The sequence below is a fragment of the Equus quagga genome, chromosome 11 (genome assembly GCF_021613505.1).
Source record: "Equus quagga isolate Etosha38 chromosome 11, UCLA_HA_Equagga_1.0, whole genome shotgun sequence".
Taxonomy (NCBI): domain Eukaryota; kingdom Metazoa; phylum Chordata; class Mammalia; order Perissodactyla; family Equidae; genus Equus; species Equus quagga.
In genome coordinates this window covers 101,554,102-101,573,616 of record NC_060277.1, presented here as the reverse complement: position 1 = coordinate 101,573,616, position 19,515 = coordinate 101,554,102, and the positions used below count along the sequence as shown (strand labels likewise).

At 39.2% G+C, this 19,515-nt stretch overlaps 1 protein-coding gene across 1 annotated transcript in view; it reads right to left on the bottom strand.

Annotated features, from left to right (window-relative positions):
• Window positions 1–19,515, bottom strand: part of CEP95 (centrosomal protein 95) — a 39,920-nt gene continuing 20,405 nt past the window's right edge. The window contains exons 12-20 of the mRNA XM_046676054.1: window positions 8,182–8,321; window positions 7,288–7,377; window positions 6,334–6,463; window positions 5,361–5,530; window positions 5,172–5,246; window positions 3,360–3,512; window positions 1,026–1,172; window positions 631–702; window positions 1–348 (exon numbers count right to left, since the gene is read on the bottom strand). Coding sequence (XP_046532010.1) covers window positions 172–348; window positions 631–702; window positions 1,026–1,172; window positions 3,360–3,512; window positions 5,172–5,246; window positions 5,361–5,530; window positions 6,334–6,463; window positions 7,288–7,377; window positions 8,182–8,321 — 1,154 coding nt within the window. The 3' untranslated portion in view covers window positions 1–171. The remainder of the gene's footprint in view (window positions 349–630; window positions 703–1,025; window positions 1,173–3,359; window positions 3,513–5,171; window positions 5,247–5,360; window positions 5,531–6,333; window positions 6,464–7,287; window positions 7,378–8,181; window positions 8,322–19,515) is intronic.

The following is a 19,515-nucleotide window of genomic DNA, read 5'->3' as shown; positions in this document are numbered from 1 at the left end:
TAAACTTTAAGAAAATTTTTATTTTAAAAAATCTCATAAAAAGTATTGGAATGAATACATAGATAAGGCATTTAGAAATGATTCTTTCTTTTGGTTTAGATTGTTTACTGGCTCAATTCTAGCTCTGCCCCCGGTAAAGTTCTCCAGAAACATTACTTATAAAGTCTGGTCTCATGGGAAAGGATTTTTACTGTACTGAAAGGAAGCCAGATGCAGGCGAGATCTGAAGCGCTCAGCTTCCAATTCCCGGAAGAAAGCATCATCGTCGTGCTGTGTTATCATGTTCTGCAGTTGCTGAATTTCCTTCTCCATCTTAGATCTCAGCTCTCTCTTCACCTTATATAATGTCTAAAAGAGAATTCATGTCATCCTGCCATTCACATTTCTCCAGGCCCTCATATGTTTTTATTCCCTCTCCACCTTCCAGCTCATCAAGCTCCTGGAGTGGTTTTAATAATTTAGCAGCAGCTCTTACAGAGACCTGACAGGTAAAGTTAAAATCATAGGATAAATGTTTTGGATCCTAGATGGATCTTCTTAATAGTATTCTCTCCATTCCCCTTACAAGGTGTAATACGGTTGTTTATATTTCCTAAAAGTGTCAATAAATAATTTTTATCCTATTATTACCTGGGCCTGGGCTTTCTCTCTGGCTCTGAGTTCTTGACGTTCCTGTGATATGGCTTCTGCCAGCAATGAAAACTGTTTACAAGAAAGAAAAAAACCAAATCTTAGACTTGTCTGTAGTCCAAATATAACAGTTCTTATACTTCTGTTTGTATAGAATAGCCTAATGTTCATAGGCTTAAAATCTTTATTTTAATGGAAATAGGGCAATATAGACTCTAGATTCTGTACTGTGTTCAAGCACTAGCTTATTTTAAATTTCAATCTTGAACATGGGGTCAGCCTAACCTGTATAGTGACGAGTTCTGAGTTAATAAGTGGAGGTTTATTGTTCAACAGACTGAGCTGACTTGACCCAGGGTGGTCAGGAGAATGTAAACAAGCAACAGCGCGCCCACCTGGTCTTTATAGTAGTTCTCCATCGAGTCCAGTTCATTTTGGTGCTGTCTCTTTTGTTCATCTCGCTTTTCTTTGGCATAGTTTCTTAGGTCTCGTAATCTTTGCTTTTGAATTTGTAAACCTTCTTCAAACAGTTTCTTAAATATCTGTCAGTTATTTAGGCAGAAGAATAAAGTTATGCTGAACTTGCATGGAAGAATATAATCATTTTGCCCAAGTGGAGGCATATACTGATTGATTGTATTTCACAAAGATTTTTTTAAATAACAGCTTTATTGAGATATAATTTGCATACCATAAAATCCACCCTTTAAAGATGTATAATTCAGTAGGTTTTAGTATATTCAGAGTTGTACAACCATCACCACTAATGTCATAACATTTTCATCACTCCAAAAGAAACCTGTACCCATTAGCAACCATTCCCCATTCTTCCCTCTCCCTAGGCAACCACTAATCTACTTTCTATGTTTATAGATTTGCCTCTTCTGGACATTTTTATAAATAGAATCATATAATATGTCACCTTTTTGTATCTGGCTTCTTTTTATTTGGCATAATGTTTTCAAGGTTTATCAATACTTCATTCCTTTTTATTGCCAAGTAATACTCTACTGTATGGCTATATTACATTTTGTTTATTCATCAGTTGATGGAGATCTGGGTTGTTTCCTCTTTTTGGCTCTTATAAATAACACTGCTGTGAACATTTGTATAGCGGTTGTGTGGATATATACCTAGGAATGAAGATCGAATCATATGGTAGCTCTATGTTAAACCCTTTGAGTAAATGCCAGACTGTGTTCCGAAGTGGCTTGACCATTTTACAACCTCACCAGCCCTGCATGGGGGTTCCAACTTCACATCCTTGCCAACATTTGTCTATTTTAGCCATCTTAGTGGGTGTGAGTGGTATCACTGAGGTTTTGATTTGTATTTCCCTAATGACTAATGGTGTTCAGCATCTTTTCCTGTATCCCAAAGATTCTTTACCACTTTCAGAAAAGAACTCTCAAGTAGCCAAGTTTATAGGGCAGGAACCCCAGAGCATGGGCCGGCCTGGTGGCACAGTGGCTAGGTTTGCATGCTCTGCTTTGGTGGCACAGGGTTCACAGGTTCAGATCTCAGGTGTGGACGTAGCACCACTCGTCAAGCCATGCTGTGGTGGCATCCCACATAAAATAGAGGAAGATTGGCTCAGATGTTAGCTCAGGGCCAATCTTCCTCAACACACACACACAAAAGAACCCCAGGGCAGAAACCAATGCTGCATCTACACTTGTGCATAACTGAGGGTGATGTGGTTATCATCTAACTAGGCCACAGGACAACTAACTGTTCAAAGGATTGGGATATGCCCTCGTCATCCATGGATTAGTAAGAATTCTTGATCAAAGAACTGGTTCTTACAGCCATGCATTCACTAGCCAGCCATAATACCTTAGTTAAGTTCCTTAACCTCTCACAGCCTTAGAAATGAGGATAATAGTATGACCCACTTCAGAGCATTTAGCCCAGTTAACTATAATTACCTTAATGTTTTACTCTAGAAATGAAATTTACTGCCAGTTTGGAACCCCAAAAGATTAAGCATTTCAGCTTAATTAGGATGAGACAGCAAATACCTTGTGGAAACACCTCACAGCACATCTGTCCTACACTATTTTCCTGTTTTTTTTTTTATTTTTTATTTTTTATTAATGTTATGATAGATTACAATCTTGTGAGATTTCAGTTGTACATTTTTGTTAGTCATGTTGTGGGTACACCACTTCCCCCTTTGTGCCCTCTCCCCACCCCCTCTTTTCCCTGGTAACCACCGATCAGATCTCCTTATCAATATACTAATTTCCACCTATGAGTGGAGTCATATAGAGTTCGTCTTTCTCTGCCTGGCTTATTTCACTTAACATAATACCCTCGAGGTCCATCCACGTTGCTGTGAATGGGCCAATTTTGTCTTTTTTTATCTATTTTCCTGGTTTTATGTGAAATCTTAGGTCATCTAATAACATGTTAAATTCCTGTCTTTTATAACATGCTCCAAACCCCTAAAGCAGTTGTACTGGAGAAGAACCTATGTGCAGGGGGTAAGAGGGAATTAAGACCTCACATTCAGTTTAGGGCAGTGGAGACTGAGAAGAGACTGGCGTGCACTATGGGAGTAATAAAATGAGGCACGGACAAGTCTGAACCCTCACAGTCAGCATTTTAGGACTTGCATTTGGATTCTGGATTCAAACTGGGACGAGAGTCACAAGGAAGGTGGTCCTAAAAGGCAAGAGACCAAAGTTCACCTTCTTAACAGGGTTTGAGAGAAAAGCCGTATTTACCATTTCTTCCCGGGTCCTCATTCTCATCATTTTTGCACGCAGCTGAACTCTGTAATCATCATAATACTTTCGGGCACGAACAATCTGCTGCCGATTTTCTTTTATCTTTGATTGGGTTAGCTTTTGCCTATGAATGCGATCGTTGAAGTCTTGCTAAGAAAGGGAAAGGGAGAAAGAGGTAAAGACAAGAGGAAGACAGACTCTGGAGTTATCATTTGTTCTGCTCCCCATCATGATGTCTTCAAGCAGTAAGCCAGGTACAGAGGGCCAGTGGCCTACTGCCTGGGCACAGAGTGTGAAAGACCGTCAGCCCCCAGAAGCCCTCCAGCATTTGGTAGGTTCATCACCTCAATTTGAAGTGCCGCCCCAGTGAGCCCCCACTGTGGCAGAGAGCAGCAATGATCCTGGTGGAACTGAGGATCTCATCTCCCTGTTCTAACAGGGGGTTGCCTAAGCCACACTCTGATGCCAGCTTAAAAGGAGTAAACAAACAGCACTCTGAAAGACTTTCAAGCAAAGCTTGAGTTACCAAGAGTATTTACATCAAAACTAACGAAATTAGATAATTTCTTACAAAGTGGTATAGATGAAATGAGGTCAGGTCCATAAAGCCTTCACCTAGTTGTTCAGATATTTGTTTTCTTTTCCCCCATACCAAAGTACCACATGCAGTTTTTCAGATGGCTTCTCTTTCTTTCTCTGGAATTGTTTAGGATTATAGTTCTCATTGCTTGTCTCTACCTCCAAACAAGGGTTTTAAAATCTGTCTGTCTGGCATACTGTCTTTGACCTCTGTCCTCTCCCTTTAGTATACTCAACAGAAGATATGTTGTACTATGTATATTCGCAATCCAAATTATAATGGAGGCTGGTGAACTACCTCAGCTCTCTACTTGGGAGAAAGATGGGAGGGAACAAAAACACTAAGTTACAACCACCTGGTACCTCGAAGGGGCTGTGGAGGTAGAAATAGACCTGGATTAAAATCTCAACTTTGGGTGCTGGCCCTGTGGCGTAGTATTTAAGTTTGGTGCACTCTGCTTCCAAGGCCCAGGTTCACAGGTTCAGATCCTGGGCATGGACCTATACTGCTTGTCAGCCATGCTGTGGCAGTGACCCACATGTAAAGTGGAGGAAGACTGGCAAAGATGTTAGCTCAAGGCTAATCTTCCTCAAGCAAAATAAGAGGATTGGCAACAAACGTTAGCTCGAGGCTAACCTTCCTTAGCAAAAAACCTCAACTTTGCCCCTTGCTGATTATGGTGGGACCCAGGGCAAGTTAAGATATCAAAGCCACCTCAGGTTTCTCATTTCAGAGAAAACATCTCCATTATGTTACCATAAAGACTAAATTAAACTGTGTATATAATAAAGCACTTAGAACCTTCCCCCCTCATCAATTTTGGTGAAAGCCCTAGATGCTTCCCCAGGCAAGTATCAGAATTAAGAGTCTGTGGGACTATTGTCCAGCTGCTACAAATAAAATCGATATAACTTATAAATTCAAAATTATAAAGCCAGCCCTGATGGCCTAGTGGTTAAAGTTTTGTGCATTTCACTTTGGTGGCCTGGGTTTAGTTCCCGGGTACAGGAACACACCACTCATCTGTCAATAGCCATGCTGTGGCGGCAGCTCACACAGAACCAGAAGAACTTACAATTAGACACAACTATGTACTGGGGCTCTGGGGCGGGGGTGAGAAAAAGGAGGAAGACTGGCAACAGATGTTAGCTTAGGGCAAATAGTCCCCTGCAAAACCAAACCAAAACAAACAAATGAGAATTCTAATACCCAACTTGCTCCTGACATACCAGTCTCTTGTTATGTTCATATTCTTTCTTGACAAGTGCAGTAAGGAGGTCATGCCGCCTTAAGGCTTCTTCTATCTTTAAGAGGGACAGAGGGAAGGAGGTTAATAATGCTATTCATTAGATTCTCAAGGATAGGCTCCTCCCTTTTCTGGTTTATATTCCTATGCTTAAAATTGACAGTTAACTTACTTCATCCTGGAGTTTCTTCTTTGATCGATTTTCTCTATATGCATCTTTTTTGAGCTGTTCAACCTGTGCAATTTGCTGTTTCCACATTTTGCTTAGTGTTTGGCCAGAAACATAGAGAAATGGAAACTGCTCCAGCATCAGGGGTAGGAGACCGTGTTCGTTTACTTTCACTGCAAGGTAAAACGAGATGCTCTAAATCTGAGATACTTGCTGACAGCTTTTAATAAGAACTCTCAACCCACCTTCCTGGTAGATCAAAGCTTATCTAAGTGATGTGGTTCTGCTCCTGAAAAGAACAATTCTAAAAGTACGTTATTACTTTTTGCATTCCTTCTTTGATCAGAGTAAATCAACTACTAGTAAGGAGAAAATAAGCTCAACAGTTCTGATTGATGACACGCTGGTCTGGTGAAGTCCATCCTAACTTCTCAGCAGACTCAGCGCCTGGGGTGGATGCTCTGTGTGTGGTCAAAGATTCCTCAGCCCTCCTGGGAGGCAAAGTCTCTGTCTGATGGGATGTAGTTAGAAACCAGCAGCCTTTGAAACTGCACCCTGGCATTTCACATGACCCTGTTTTCCTTATAACAGGACTCTAACACACACTGGCATCGATTATCAATACAACAGGAGGTGGACAGGCCATCTGCTTGCTTTGGAGCATCACTTTGGTTCTACCAACTTCCCAGAAACAAAGAAAAGGCAACCAGCATAAGTGAGCAGCAGAATGAAGCTAAGCTGGAGCAGCAGGTAGCAGCCCCAGCACTCCTTTGGTGCCAATATATATAGGCCTCCTGAAGGTATTATTTAAGAGTTTTATATCTCTTTATAGCAATCTAGCATATGGCAGTTATAAAAGAGGGAACGTTCTCCAGCTAACTGGTGGATGTTAGTTTTCAGTGCTGTGTCCTTGGAATGTAACACACACTTTCAAAGGATGCCAGTTTTCCATAAAGTACAATTTTGTGGTTCTTACTTGGAACTGCTTTATTTGGCTTTGGCAAGCCACCTTTTGGACTTGGAGTTGTGGTTTTTCGAGAGTAAATCTTCCAGGGCTGACTACGTTTTGGAGTTCCTTTATGAACAGTTTCTCTGTATACTTTTTCCTTAGAAGCAGATATAAAACAGAACAGAAATAAGAGAGAGGTCTAATCACTCTTTCATACAACATCTTAAGTATTACGTATTGACAAAAGAGCTAACTAATCCCCAGCCAAACCACCTTACGTCAGATTTCTAAAATCTGGTTAGTATTTATCTACTCTAAGTTAAAAGCAGCTTTTGGCTTCTGGTATCCCTTGGAATTTAAAAAAGCACTGAATATTTTTTGAGTTTCATAGTCACCACAGTCCCACACCCTAAATACAACTTACTAACAATGTTTTTATAGTACTTGCTTCTTTGACAACTTTTTCCAAATAGGTTAAACAATGTTTAGTTGTAACCGCACTGTACTTTACATCCTGTTTTGTTCATGAATATTTTAGCATAAGCAGTTTTCCTATGCTTTCATTTCATTTCTGTAACCATCCTTTTGAAAGGCAAGGAAAACTTATGCTTTGGGTTTCTTCCAACCAGGCCTAGAACTACAACTGAGATTTCCTATCTTCTCTTATTGCCCTTTAAAGTGTCAATCTAGACTATCTCTTAAACCCTTGGTGAACTGCTAAGCAACAGAACCTCTTAAAATTGATGGAAGTTTCGGGCAGAAAGGAAAAATGCTAATGTTCTTTGGTATCATGTCTTGTCACATTTTAGCAACTTGGCTACACTGTGAATAAGAGAAAATCCCACACATAAAATGAAATCCTGCCTTTTCCTAAGGAGCTAATGATTAAAGCCCTGTTGATTCTTTTTTCTTTTTAAAAAGATCATCTCTGCACTTTCCACTGATCTGATGGCATTTATTACAGTAGAGACTTTTACCCACTGTTTCCTCCTCATTATTTATTCCTAGAGGTCCAATATTCTCTTGAACTTTATTCCTTCTTAGTTCCCTTTCAAATGCTTCAGTTAGTGCCTAGAGGGAAAAAGGCCATACGATATTAGAGTTATTAAAAAGATATACAAATGAAAATGAAGGAAAAAAAATTCACCCAAGATCCTGCCATTCCATTCACTTTTTTTTAAGTCCCTTTCAGGCTCTATATAATAAATATACATTATTTAACACATTTAATTGGGACATAAAGTGAAATTTTCTATACTGTATTTTTTTGATTTCACAGTTTTTGTAAGTATTTTGATGCTCCCTTGAGTAGAAGTTACATGCTGAGTTACATGCTGAGTTGAAGTTACGTGTTACTGTAAGACATCTGAATTCGTTTTCACTACCATAAAACACACTACAGGAAGCAACTTAAGTGTTCTAAACGTAGGCTACATTTCCAAACCCCTGTTCCATAGCAGAAGAGTCTGCCCTGGCAATCACGTAATCAAAGCATCTCCTTGTTGAATCCTAACTACCTCCTCTCATTCCTGTCTTGGGCACTTTCATCCTATCTGTAACTCAAGTGGCCTATCACGTTTAATCCACCTCAGATTTTCTTCGTCTCTGAAGCTCTCTCTGAAAATATCAACCCACAATGATGTATACTTTCTTAATCCACTGGTGTACTGGGCTAGATCTGACAAGGTTAGTTTCCTTAGAGTATCATGAGTACAAGTTTTATGATCCCTAATGGGGGACACAGAAGCTAAGTCACATAATTTTCTATCATTGACTCAGCTCAAGAATATTAAATGAATTTTAAGCTTTTAATTAACAGCATGTTAATTACAGGCATTGCCTGCTGTCCAATGGTAATCAAGAGATGAGATGTACCTTTGCTTGGAATCGGCGGATATCTGTTTCCTTTGGCTTTCGCTGCTTTCTTCTCTCCATATGGAATGGTTTGTTTTTGTTAACGGGAGATGGCGAGAGTGAATGAGATCTGTAGGGTGGCTTTCTATGCATGGCAAGTCCTATAACATAGAAGAGACATATACCATTAGTTGCTGACAGCCAGAAGTGTTAAGTTGGGAAAAAAATAGCTGATTTTTACCAGATCCAAAGAGACTGACTGTGAATATGCTAAATGTACTCTCTCCTATAACTAATCTGTATTTTCATATTTAGTCATACCAAGTAAACAGACAAATGCACATAAATGTGTACTGTCTCAAGTAGGTACTTAGGTTCCATATTCATCTTTGGGTTGAAAATGGAGCAACATGTGGAATGTGTGAAGCACACAAAGGCCTATATTAAGTGCTCTCGGTAGTGGAGGGAGAAAGAAAATGTTAAACCGTCTGAGCCATGTGTCTGCTATCCCTTTACCTATCTAGGTCCTGAGGAGGTGGGATGTAAGCATACACACATACCTTATAAAGCAGCATGCTTATAAGCAAAACTTAATGTAGTTTAGCATTTTCTAAGCAATTCCAATTCTTCCCTATTTAGCAATCTAGCCTTCCTAATTCCACACTGCCCAAGAGAGCTGACAAATCACTTCTTTCCACAAACCTTTCTATGTTTCATTGTTTATAAGATGTGCTTGGGCCTCTGCTAGTTGTGAAGAGGGGTACTTCATGCCTTTCTGGAAAAGCAGATAATTTAATATAGCTCTAAGGTCAAAGAAATTAGTTTGATAGCTTTCTAAATAAATTTTCCCAGAGAATTCAAATTTCCCTGAGCTTTTATTTTTCTTTTCACTCTCTTTTAATTCAAATCTTTCAAATTCATTTTAAACTCTAAGGTATTAAGAAAAGCTGACTTACACAATTTATTTTAAATGATGTTTTTATGCTATTTTACTATGTCCATAATGTACTGTTCTTTAGAAACTGAAGAATGAATTAAAATAACATTTTCCTGTAAAATGTGTTTTCAAAACAGGATACCATATGTATATGTATAGTAAGGGAAACATGTAGGTTACTGGTGAGGTTTCCTAGAGATTACCTGAGTCAAGCTCAAGGAAAGAGATGAAATAATCAAGAGGAGGGAAAAGTATTCTTGCAGTAAAAAAAACAAGTGAAAAAGTGAAGGAAGTTTCAGGGCCGGCCCTGTTGCAGAGTGGTTAAGTTGGTGCACTCTGCAGCAGCAGCCCGGGGTTTCGCCCATTTGGATCCTGGGTGCAGACCTAGCACCACTCACCAAGCCATGCTGAGGGCATCCCACAGAGCAGAGTTGGAAGAACCTACAACTAGAATATATACAACTATGTACTGAGGGGCTTTGGGGAGAAGGAAAAAAAAAAAAGACTGGCAACAGATGTTAGCTCAGGGCCATAAAAAAGAAACATTAAAGAAGTTTTGGTAGATAAAAGTAATGGAAAACACTCAGAATTTTAGGTGGTGGAAGATAGGATAATTATTTGAATTTGAACAAACAGTAGGAAGTATCTGCAAGGAAGTGGCAAACCAGAAACTGTCATGCATTGCTGATATGAGTATAAACTGGTACAATCACTTTGGAGGGGAATTTGGCAATCGTGAAAAAGCGTAAACCTCATGATTTACCACTTCTACAAGATGTAGATCCTAGAGAAACTTCTGCACAGGTTATAGATTGTTCACTGCAGAACTGTAGTTATGAATATGTCCTACAGTAAGGGAAATGGTGATATATATATATACTCATACAAATGGGGTACATTGTATCAACTTATTACACAGTAGTTAAAAAGAATGAACTGGATTTATAAGTATTAACATAGATTTCCAAAACAACGTTAACAGAAAAAAGTTGCAGAATACACACAAAATCTACATAAATTTAAAAAAACGAAACAATAGCATATTTAGACAAGTAACATATAAGCTGTTACAGTATAAAAACAGGGATGAGTGTGTTCCAGTTCGTGATGGCAATATAGAGGCTCCTGAACTCACCCCCTCTCGTGGAACACAATCAATCTACAGCTACATATGGAACACTTCCCACTGAAAGGAATCCAGACCCTAGCTGAGTGGCTCCTACACATCAGGTGTTAGGAAAAAGCCCATAGCAAAATGGGTCTTGGCACACCATAATCTACCAGAAGCAATTAAATAAAGGTGGCGGGGTAGACAAGCACAAAGGTTTGCTAGACAACCAAGAGGTAGGGATGGGCTGAACAAGATTCATCTCCTATGCAAGACTACTCCTTCAAGACTGGGAGAGGCGGCTGTTTTACCTAATGCACAGAAACCAACACAGAGTCAAGGAAAATGAGGAAACAAAGGAATGTGTTCCAAACAAAAGAACAAGATAGAACTCAAGGAACAGAGCTTAATGAAACAGAGATGAGGGATTTACCTGATAAAGAATTCAAAATGATGGTCATAAAGATGCTCAATGAGGTCAGGAGAACAATGCATGTACAAAGTGAGAATTTCAACAAACAGAAAGAAAATAGAAGAAAGTACCAAACAGAAATCACAGACCCAAAGAATAGAATAATTGAACTCAAAAATACAATAGAGGGGTTCAACAGCAGACTACATGAGGTGGAAGAACAGATCGGTGAACTCAAAGACAGGGCAGTGGAACTCATCCAAACAGAGGAGAAAAAAGAAAAAGAGTGAAGATAGGGGCTGGCCCAGAGGCCAAGTGGTTAAGTTCACACACTCTGCATTGGTGGCCCAGGGTTTTGGATCCTGGGCCTGCACCTGGCACCGCTCATCAAGCCGTGCTGAGGTGGCGTCCCACACAGCACAAGCAGAAGGACCTACAACTAGAACATACAACCATGTACTGGGGGCCTTGGGGAGAAGGAGGAGGAAAAAAAGAGAAGATTGGCAACAGATGTTAGCTGAGGTGCCAATCTTTAAAAAAAAAAAAAACAGCAAGAGAGAAACAACTTGTTATGTACAAGGGAACCTCCATAAGATTATCAAGAGATTTTTCAGCAGAAACTTTGTGGGCCAGAAGGGTATGGCACAATATAGTCAAAGTGCTGAAAGAGAAAAACTGCCAGCCAATACCACCCTACCTGGCAAAGCTGTCCTTCAGAATGAAAGGAGACGTAAAGAGTTTTTCAGACAAGCAAAAGCTGAAGGAGTTCATCAATATTAGAAAGGCCTTACAAGAAATTTTAAAGGGACTTCTTCAAGCTGAAAGGGTAGTAATTAGTAACAGCAAAACATATAAAAGTACAAATCTCTATGGTAAAAGTAAATATATAGTTAAATTCAGGCTATAATGTAATGGTGGTGGGTAAGTCACATATAAATCTAGTATGAAGGTAAAAAGACAAAAGTAGTGGAGTGATGTCAACATCATGGTGGAGTGAGCTCTTCCCTTAGTCTCATCCCCGCTAAGATACAATGAAAGGGAAACTCATAAACCAACAGAGGACATTCGTACAACATAATACATGTCTGAGAGATCCACACAGACATATGTCTGAAGGTGGGGGTGCTGGAGCCCTCAGGAGACAGTGGAAGGAGGTAAGTGGATCTCCTCTCACTCCCATGTGGCAGCAATCTGGGGCATGGGACCATGCACGGCAGCTGGCACGCAACTCTGAGAAGAGAAAGGGTAAAAGGCAGCCCTCTGGAGGAATACTTGTGCTCTTGGGGTTGCCTCCCAACATGTGGGAATGCTCCTCACCAAGGTGGCTAAGCTACTGTGGGGTCATCCACACCAAGCCGAGCAGCCCAGGTGGGCAGTGACTGCAGAGTGGGAGCACATGGGAGCATGCATGTGAAAGACAGCGCCCCTCCCCCCACACCTGGCACACCAGCTGGGCCAGTCAGCCAGAGCAGGGGATCTCCACCAGAGTACTTGCACCAACGTGTGTAAAGCAGCAGCAGCCAGTAGGCAAACGTAAATGGGCCCTGTTGGCACAGCTTTCAATGGACAGCAACATCTGCAAGAGGCTGCAGTGGGTTCAGAAAATACAGCTCCAGGGGCCGGCCCCAGGGCCGAGTGGTTAAGTTTGCGTGCTGTGCTTCGGCAGCCCAGGGTTTCACCAGTTCGAATCCTGGGCGCGGACATGGCACTGCTCATTAAGCCATGCTGAGGTGGCATCTCACATGCCACAACTAGAAGGACCCACAACTAAAAATACACAGCTATGTACTGGGGGGGCTTTGGGAGAAAAAGGAAAAATAAAATCTAAAGAAAAAACTTCCTAAACCTAGGGGAGGAGCTGGAATTACATGTAAATGAAGCTAATAGAACTCCTGATTACATCAATGTAAAAAGACCTTCTCCAAGGCATATATTAGTAAAACTGGCAAAAGTCTATGACAAAGAAAAAATATTAAGGGCAGCAAGGCAGAAGAAAGTAACTTACAAAGGAACCCCCCCTCAGGCTTTAAGCAGATTTCTCAGCAGAAATCTTACAGGCTAGGAAAGTGGAACGATATATTCAAAATTCTGGAACACAAAAACTGAAAGACAAAAGCAAAGACAAGAATATTCTACCCAGTGAAACTATCCTTCAGATACAATGGAGAAATAAAAACGTTTCCAGATAAACAAAAGCTGAGTGAGTTATCACAAGACCTTCCCTACAAGAAATGATCAAGGGGGCCGGCCTGGTGGCACAGTGGTTGAATTCACATGCTCTGCTTCGGCAACCAAGGGTTCACGAGTTCGGATCCCAGGCACAGACCTACACACCACTCATCAAGCCATGCTGTGGCAATGTCCCACATAGAAAATAGAGGAAGATGGGACAGGAGTTAGCTCAGGGACAATGTTCCTCAAGCAAAAATAGTAGAGTTGGCAATAGAAGTAAGCTCAGGACCAATCTTCCTTGCCACAAAAAAAAAAAAAAAAAAAGGACAAAGACTCTCATACCTGAAAAAAAAAAGCTTTTACAAAGCCTTGAGGAGGCAGATTAACAGACAGATAAAATCAGAATAGCAGCTATCAGAACAGGTTAGCAAACAATTATAACATTAAAGACAAAGGGAAGGAAAGCATCAAAAATAACTATAATTACTTTATTTTAATCACAAACTCCCAAAACAAAACTGAATAAGTTGTTACGACAATAACTTAGACAGGGAAGGGCTGGAGCCTGCTTAGAAGAAGGAAATAAGAGGCTATAGAAAATGGACCATCTCATCTACAAGATCTTTTATACAAACCTCAGGTAACCACTAAACAAAAAAACACAACAGAGACAAAAATGATAAATAAAGAGAAAACTGAGACAATTATCAAAGGGAAACACCAAAGTGAACTGGCAGTCGGAAATACACAGGATGAGAAACAAGAGAAATACAGAACAACCAGAGAATGAATAATAAAACGGCAGTATTAAGCTCTCATATATTAATAACCACTCTAAATGTAAATGGATTGAATTCGCCAATCAAAAGACACAGAGTGGCTGGATGGACTAAAAGACAAGACTCAACAATATGCTACCTCCAGAAAACACAGCTCTAAAGACAAACATAGGCTCAGAGTCAATGGATGGAAGATGATACTCCAAGCTAATGGCAAACAAAAGAAAGCAGCTGTTGCCATACTTGTATTAGACAAAGTAGACTTCAAGAAAAAAAGGCAATGAGACACAAAGAGAGGCAGAATATAATGATAAAAGGAACACTCCACCAAGAGGACATGACCCTTATGAATATATATATGCACCTAACACAGGGGCACCAAAGTACATAAAGCAACTATCAACAGACCTAAAAAGAGAAATTAACAGCAACACAATAGTAGGGGAACTCAACACCCCACTTACATCAGTGGATAGACCATCCAGACAGAAAGTCAACAAGGAAATACAGGATTTAAACAAAAAACTAGACCAGATGGACTTAATAGACATATATAGAACACTCCATCCAAAAACAGCAGACTATACATTCTTCTCAAGTGCACATGGAACATTCTCAAAGACAGACCATATGCTGGGAAACAAGGCAAGCCTCAATAAGCTTAAGAAGACTGAAATCATCTCAAGCATCTTTTCCAACCATAATATTATGAAACTAGAAATCAACTACAAGAAAAGAAAGCTGGGAAAGTGACAAATATGTGGGGACTAAACAACATGCTACTGAACAACCAGTGGATCAATGAAGAAATTAAAGGTGAAATCAAATGGAGAGACAAATGAAAATGAAAATACATCATAGCAACTCATATGGGATGCAGCAAAAGCAGTCCTAAGAGGGAAATTCATAGCAATACAGGTCCACCTTAACAAACAAGAAAAATCTCAAATAAGTAATTTTAAAATACACCTAACAGAAGTAGGAGAGGGAGGGCAGTAATAAACATTAGAGCAGAAATAAATGAAATTGAAACAAAAAAAAACCAGTAGAAATAATCAATAAAACTGAGGTGGTTCTTTGAGAAGATAAAAAGAATTGACAAACCCTTAGCCAGACTCACTAAGAAAAAAAGAGAGAAGCCTCAAATAAATAAAATTAGAAATGAAAGGGGAGAAATTACAACAGATACCATAGAAATACAAAGGATTATAAAAGAGTACTATTAAAAAACTATATGCCAGCAAATTAGACAATCTATAAAAGAATGGATAAATTCTTTGACTCATAGAACCTCCCAAAACTGAATCAAGAAGAAAGAGAGAATCTGAATAGACCAATCACAAGTAAAGAGATTGAAACAGTAATGAAAAACCTCCCAAAAAATAAAAGTTCAGGACCAGATGGCTTCTCTGGAGAATTCTACCAAACATTCAAAGAAGATTTAATACCTATCCTTCTCAAACTAATCCAAAAAACTGATGAAGACAGGACACTTCCTAACTTATTCTATGAGGCCAACAGCACCCTGATCCCAAAGCCAGACAAGGACACACAAGGAAGGAAAGTTACAGGACAACATTGCTGATAAACATAGATGCAAAAATCCTCAACAAAATATTGGCAAACTAAATACAGCAATACATTAAAAGACTCACACACCATGATCAAGTGGGATTTATACCAGGGACACAGGGATGGTTCAACATCTGCAAATCAGTCAACATGATACACCACATTAACAAAATGAAGAATAAAACCCCACATGATCATCTCAATAGATGCAGAGAAAGCATTTGAGAAGATCCAACATCCATTTATGATAAAAACTCTCAATAAAATGGGTATAGAAGTAAAGTACCTCAACATAATAAAGGCTGTATATGACACAGCCATATCATACTCAATGGAGAAAAACTGAAAGCCATCCCTCTGAGAACAGGAACAAGACAAGGGTGCTCACTCTTGCCACTCTTATTCAACACAGTACTGGAGGTTTTGGTCAGAGCAATTAGGCAAGAAAAAGAAATAAAACATATCCAGATTGGCAAGGAAGAAGTGAAACTCTTGCTGTTTGCAGATGATATGGTTCTATATATAGAAAACACTAAAGAATCCATGAGAAAACTATTAGAAATAATCAACAACTACAGCAAAGTGACAATGTACAAAATCAACTTAGAAAAATCAGTTGCATTTCTATACTGTAATAACGAACTAACAGAAAGAGAACTCAAGAATACAATCCCATTTACAAGTGCAACAAAAAGAATAAAATATCTAGGAATAAATTTAACCAAGGAGGTGAAAGCCCTATCCAGGGAAAACTACTAGACAGTATTGAAAGAAACTGATAATGACATAAAGAAATGGAATGATATTTCATGCACATGGATTGGAAGAATAAACACAGTTAAAATGTCCATACTACTTCGAGCAATCTACCGATTTAATGCAATCCCAATGACATTCTTCACGGAAATAGAACAAAGAATCCTCAAATTCATATGGGGTAATAAGAGACCCCAATAGCTAAAGCAACCCTAAGAAAAAAGAACAAAGTTGGAGGCATCACAATCCCTGACTTCAAAATGTACTACACAAAGCTACAGTAATCAAAACAGCATGGTACTGGTACAAAAACAGACACACAGATCAATGGAACAGAAGAGAAAGCCCCAAAATAAAACCACACATCTACAGACAGCTAGTCTTCGACAATGGAGCTGAGAACATACAATGGAGGAAGGAAAGTCTCTTCAACAACAAATAGTGTTGGGAAAATTGGACAGCCACATGCAAAAGAATGAAAGTAGACCATTATCTTTCACCATACACAAAAATTAACTCAAAATGGATTAAGACTTGAAGGTAAGACGTGAAACCATAAAACTCCCACAAGAAAATACAGGCAATACACTCTTTCACATCGGTCTTAGAAGGATCTTTTCAAATGCCACATCTACTCAGGAAAGGGAAACAAAAGAAAAAATAAACAGGTGGGACTTCATCAGACAAAAGAGCTTCTGTAAGGCAAAGGAAACTAGGAACAAAATAAAAAGACAATACACCAAATGGGAGAAAATATTTGCAAATCATATATCCAATGAGGGGTTAATCTCCACAATACATAAGGAACACAAACAACTCAACAACAAAAAAACAAACAGCCCGATCAAAAAATGGGCACAGGATATGAACAGACATTTTTCCAAAGATATACAGATGGCCAATAGGCACATGAAAAGATGTTCAACATCACTAATCACTAGGGAAATGCAAATCAAAACTATAATGAGCTATTACCTTACACCCATTAAAATGGCTATAATTAACCAAGACAAAAAGCAAGAAATGTTGGAGAAGATGTGGAGCAAAGGGAACCCTCATACTCTGCTGGTGGGAATGCAAACTGGTACAGCCACTATGGAAAACAGTATGGAGATTTCTCAAAAAATTAAAAACAGAAATACCACATGACCCAGCTATCCTACTACTGGGTATTTCTCCAAAGAACTTGAAATCAACAATTCAAGGAGACTTATATGCCCCTATGTTCATTGTAGCATTATTCACAACAGCCAAGACATGGAAGCAACTCAAGTGCCCATCAACTGATGAATGGATAAAGAAGATATGCTGTATATATATGTAATGGAATACTACTCAGCCATAAGAAAAGACAAAATTGTCCCATTCACAACAACACGGATGGACCTTGAGAGTATTACATTAAGCAAAATAAGCCAGACACAGTAAGAAAAACACTGCATGATTTCACTCATATGTGGAAGATAAACAAAACACATGGACAAAGAGAACAGATTAGTGGTTACCAGAGGGGAAGTAGGTCAAGGGTGAGCATAAGGGGCAAAGGGGCACATATATATGGTGACTGACAAATAATAATGTACAACTGAAAGTTCATAATGTTATAAACTATTATGACCTCACACAAAAAAGACAAAAGTAGTAAAAATAACTATAACTACAATTATTAGTTAATGGATACACAAGATAGAAAGATGTAAAATGTGACATCAAAAACAAAATACAGGGGCAGAGTAAAAATGTAGAACTTTAGTTGGTGTTTAAACTCAAGTTGTTATCAGCTTAAAAGTGTCTGTTATAAATATAAGATGTATTATATAAGCCTACGGTAACCACAAAGAAAAAAATCTATGATATGCAAAAGATAAAGGGAAAGGAATCTAAGCATACCACTAGAGAAAATCACTGAAACACAAAAGAGAGCAAGAGGAGAAGAAGAAAGGAACAAAGGAATTACAAAATAGTCAGAAAACAATAAAATGGCAACAGTAAGTCCATACGTATAAATAATTATTTTTTTATTCTTTTTTTGGGGAAAAGATGGGCACCTGAGCTAACATGTTACCAATCTTCTTTTTTTTCCCCTCTCTTTTTATCACCAAAGCCCCCAAGTACATAGTTGTATATTCTAGTTGCAGGTCCTTCTAGCTCTGCTATGTGGGATGCCACCTCTGCATGGCGTGATAAGCAGTGCTAAGATCTGTGCCCAGGATCCGCATCGGTGAAATCCTGGGCCACCGAAGCAGAGCACATGAACTTAACCACTTGGCCATGGGGCCAGCCCCTCAATAATTACTTTAAATGTAAATGGACTCAATTCTCCAATAAAAAGACACAGCATGGCTAAATGGATTTAAAAAAAAAAGGGACCACAAGGGCATTATGCTAAGTGAAGTCAGTCAGACACAGAAAGACACAATACTGAATTATCTCACTTCTATGTGGAATATAAAAAAAAGAAAGCCAGGGGCTGGCCCTGTGGCCGAGTGGTTAAGTTCACGCACTCTGCTTTGGTGGCCCAGGGTTTCGCTGGTTCGGATCCTGGGCACGGACATGGCACCACTCGTCAGGCCATGCTGAGGTGGTGTCCCACATGCCACAACTAGAAGGACCTGCAACTAAAAAAAAAAACATACAACTATGCACTGGGAGCATTTGGGAAGAAAAAATCAGAAAATAAAAAAAAAAGACTGGCAACAGTTCTTAGCTAAGGTGCCAATCTTAAAAAAGAAAGCCAAACTCAGAAAAAAAAGATCAGATTTGTGGTTAGCAGAGGCAGGGGATGAGGGATGGGGGAACTGGATGAAGGTGGTCAAATGGTACAAATTTCCAGTTATAAGGTAAGTACTGGGGATGTAATGTATAACATGATGAGTACAGTGAACACTGCTGGCGCAAGCCCTGATGGCCTACTGGTTGAAGTTTGGTGTGCTCTGTGTCAGGGGCCTGGGTTTGGTTTTGGGGACGGAACTACACCATTCATCTGTCAGTTGCCATGCTGTGGTGATGGCTCAAACAGAAGAACAAGAAGAACTTACAACTATACACAACTATGTACTGGGGCTTTGCAGGGGGAAAAGGAAGGAAAAAAAGGAGGAAGACTGGCAACAGATGTTAGCTTAGGGCAAATCTTCCCCTGCAAAAACAAAACAAACGAACAAAAACACTGCTGTATGGTACATCTGAAAGTTAAGAGTAGATCCTGAGCTCTCCTCACAAGGAAAAAGAATTTTTTTTCTTTTTTGTATCTGTATGAGATAACAGATGTTAACTAAACTTGGCAATCATTTCACAATACATGTAAGTCAAGTCATTATGCTGTACACCTTAAACTTATACAGTGCTGTATGCCAATTCTATCTCAATAAAACTGAAAAACAAAACAAAAAAAATAAGAAAGATCTTAAAAAAACAACCTAACTTTACAGCTCAAGTAACTAGAAAAAGAAGAAACAAACGAGGCCAAAAGTTAGTAGAAGGATGGAAATAACAATGACCAGAGCAGAAATAAATGAAATAGAGACTAAAAACACAATAGAAAAGATCAATGAAACTAAGAGCTGGGTTTTTTTGAAAAGATAAGCAAAACAGACAAACCTTTAGCTAGACTTACCAAGAA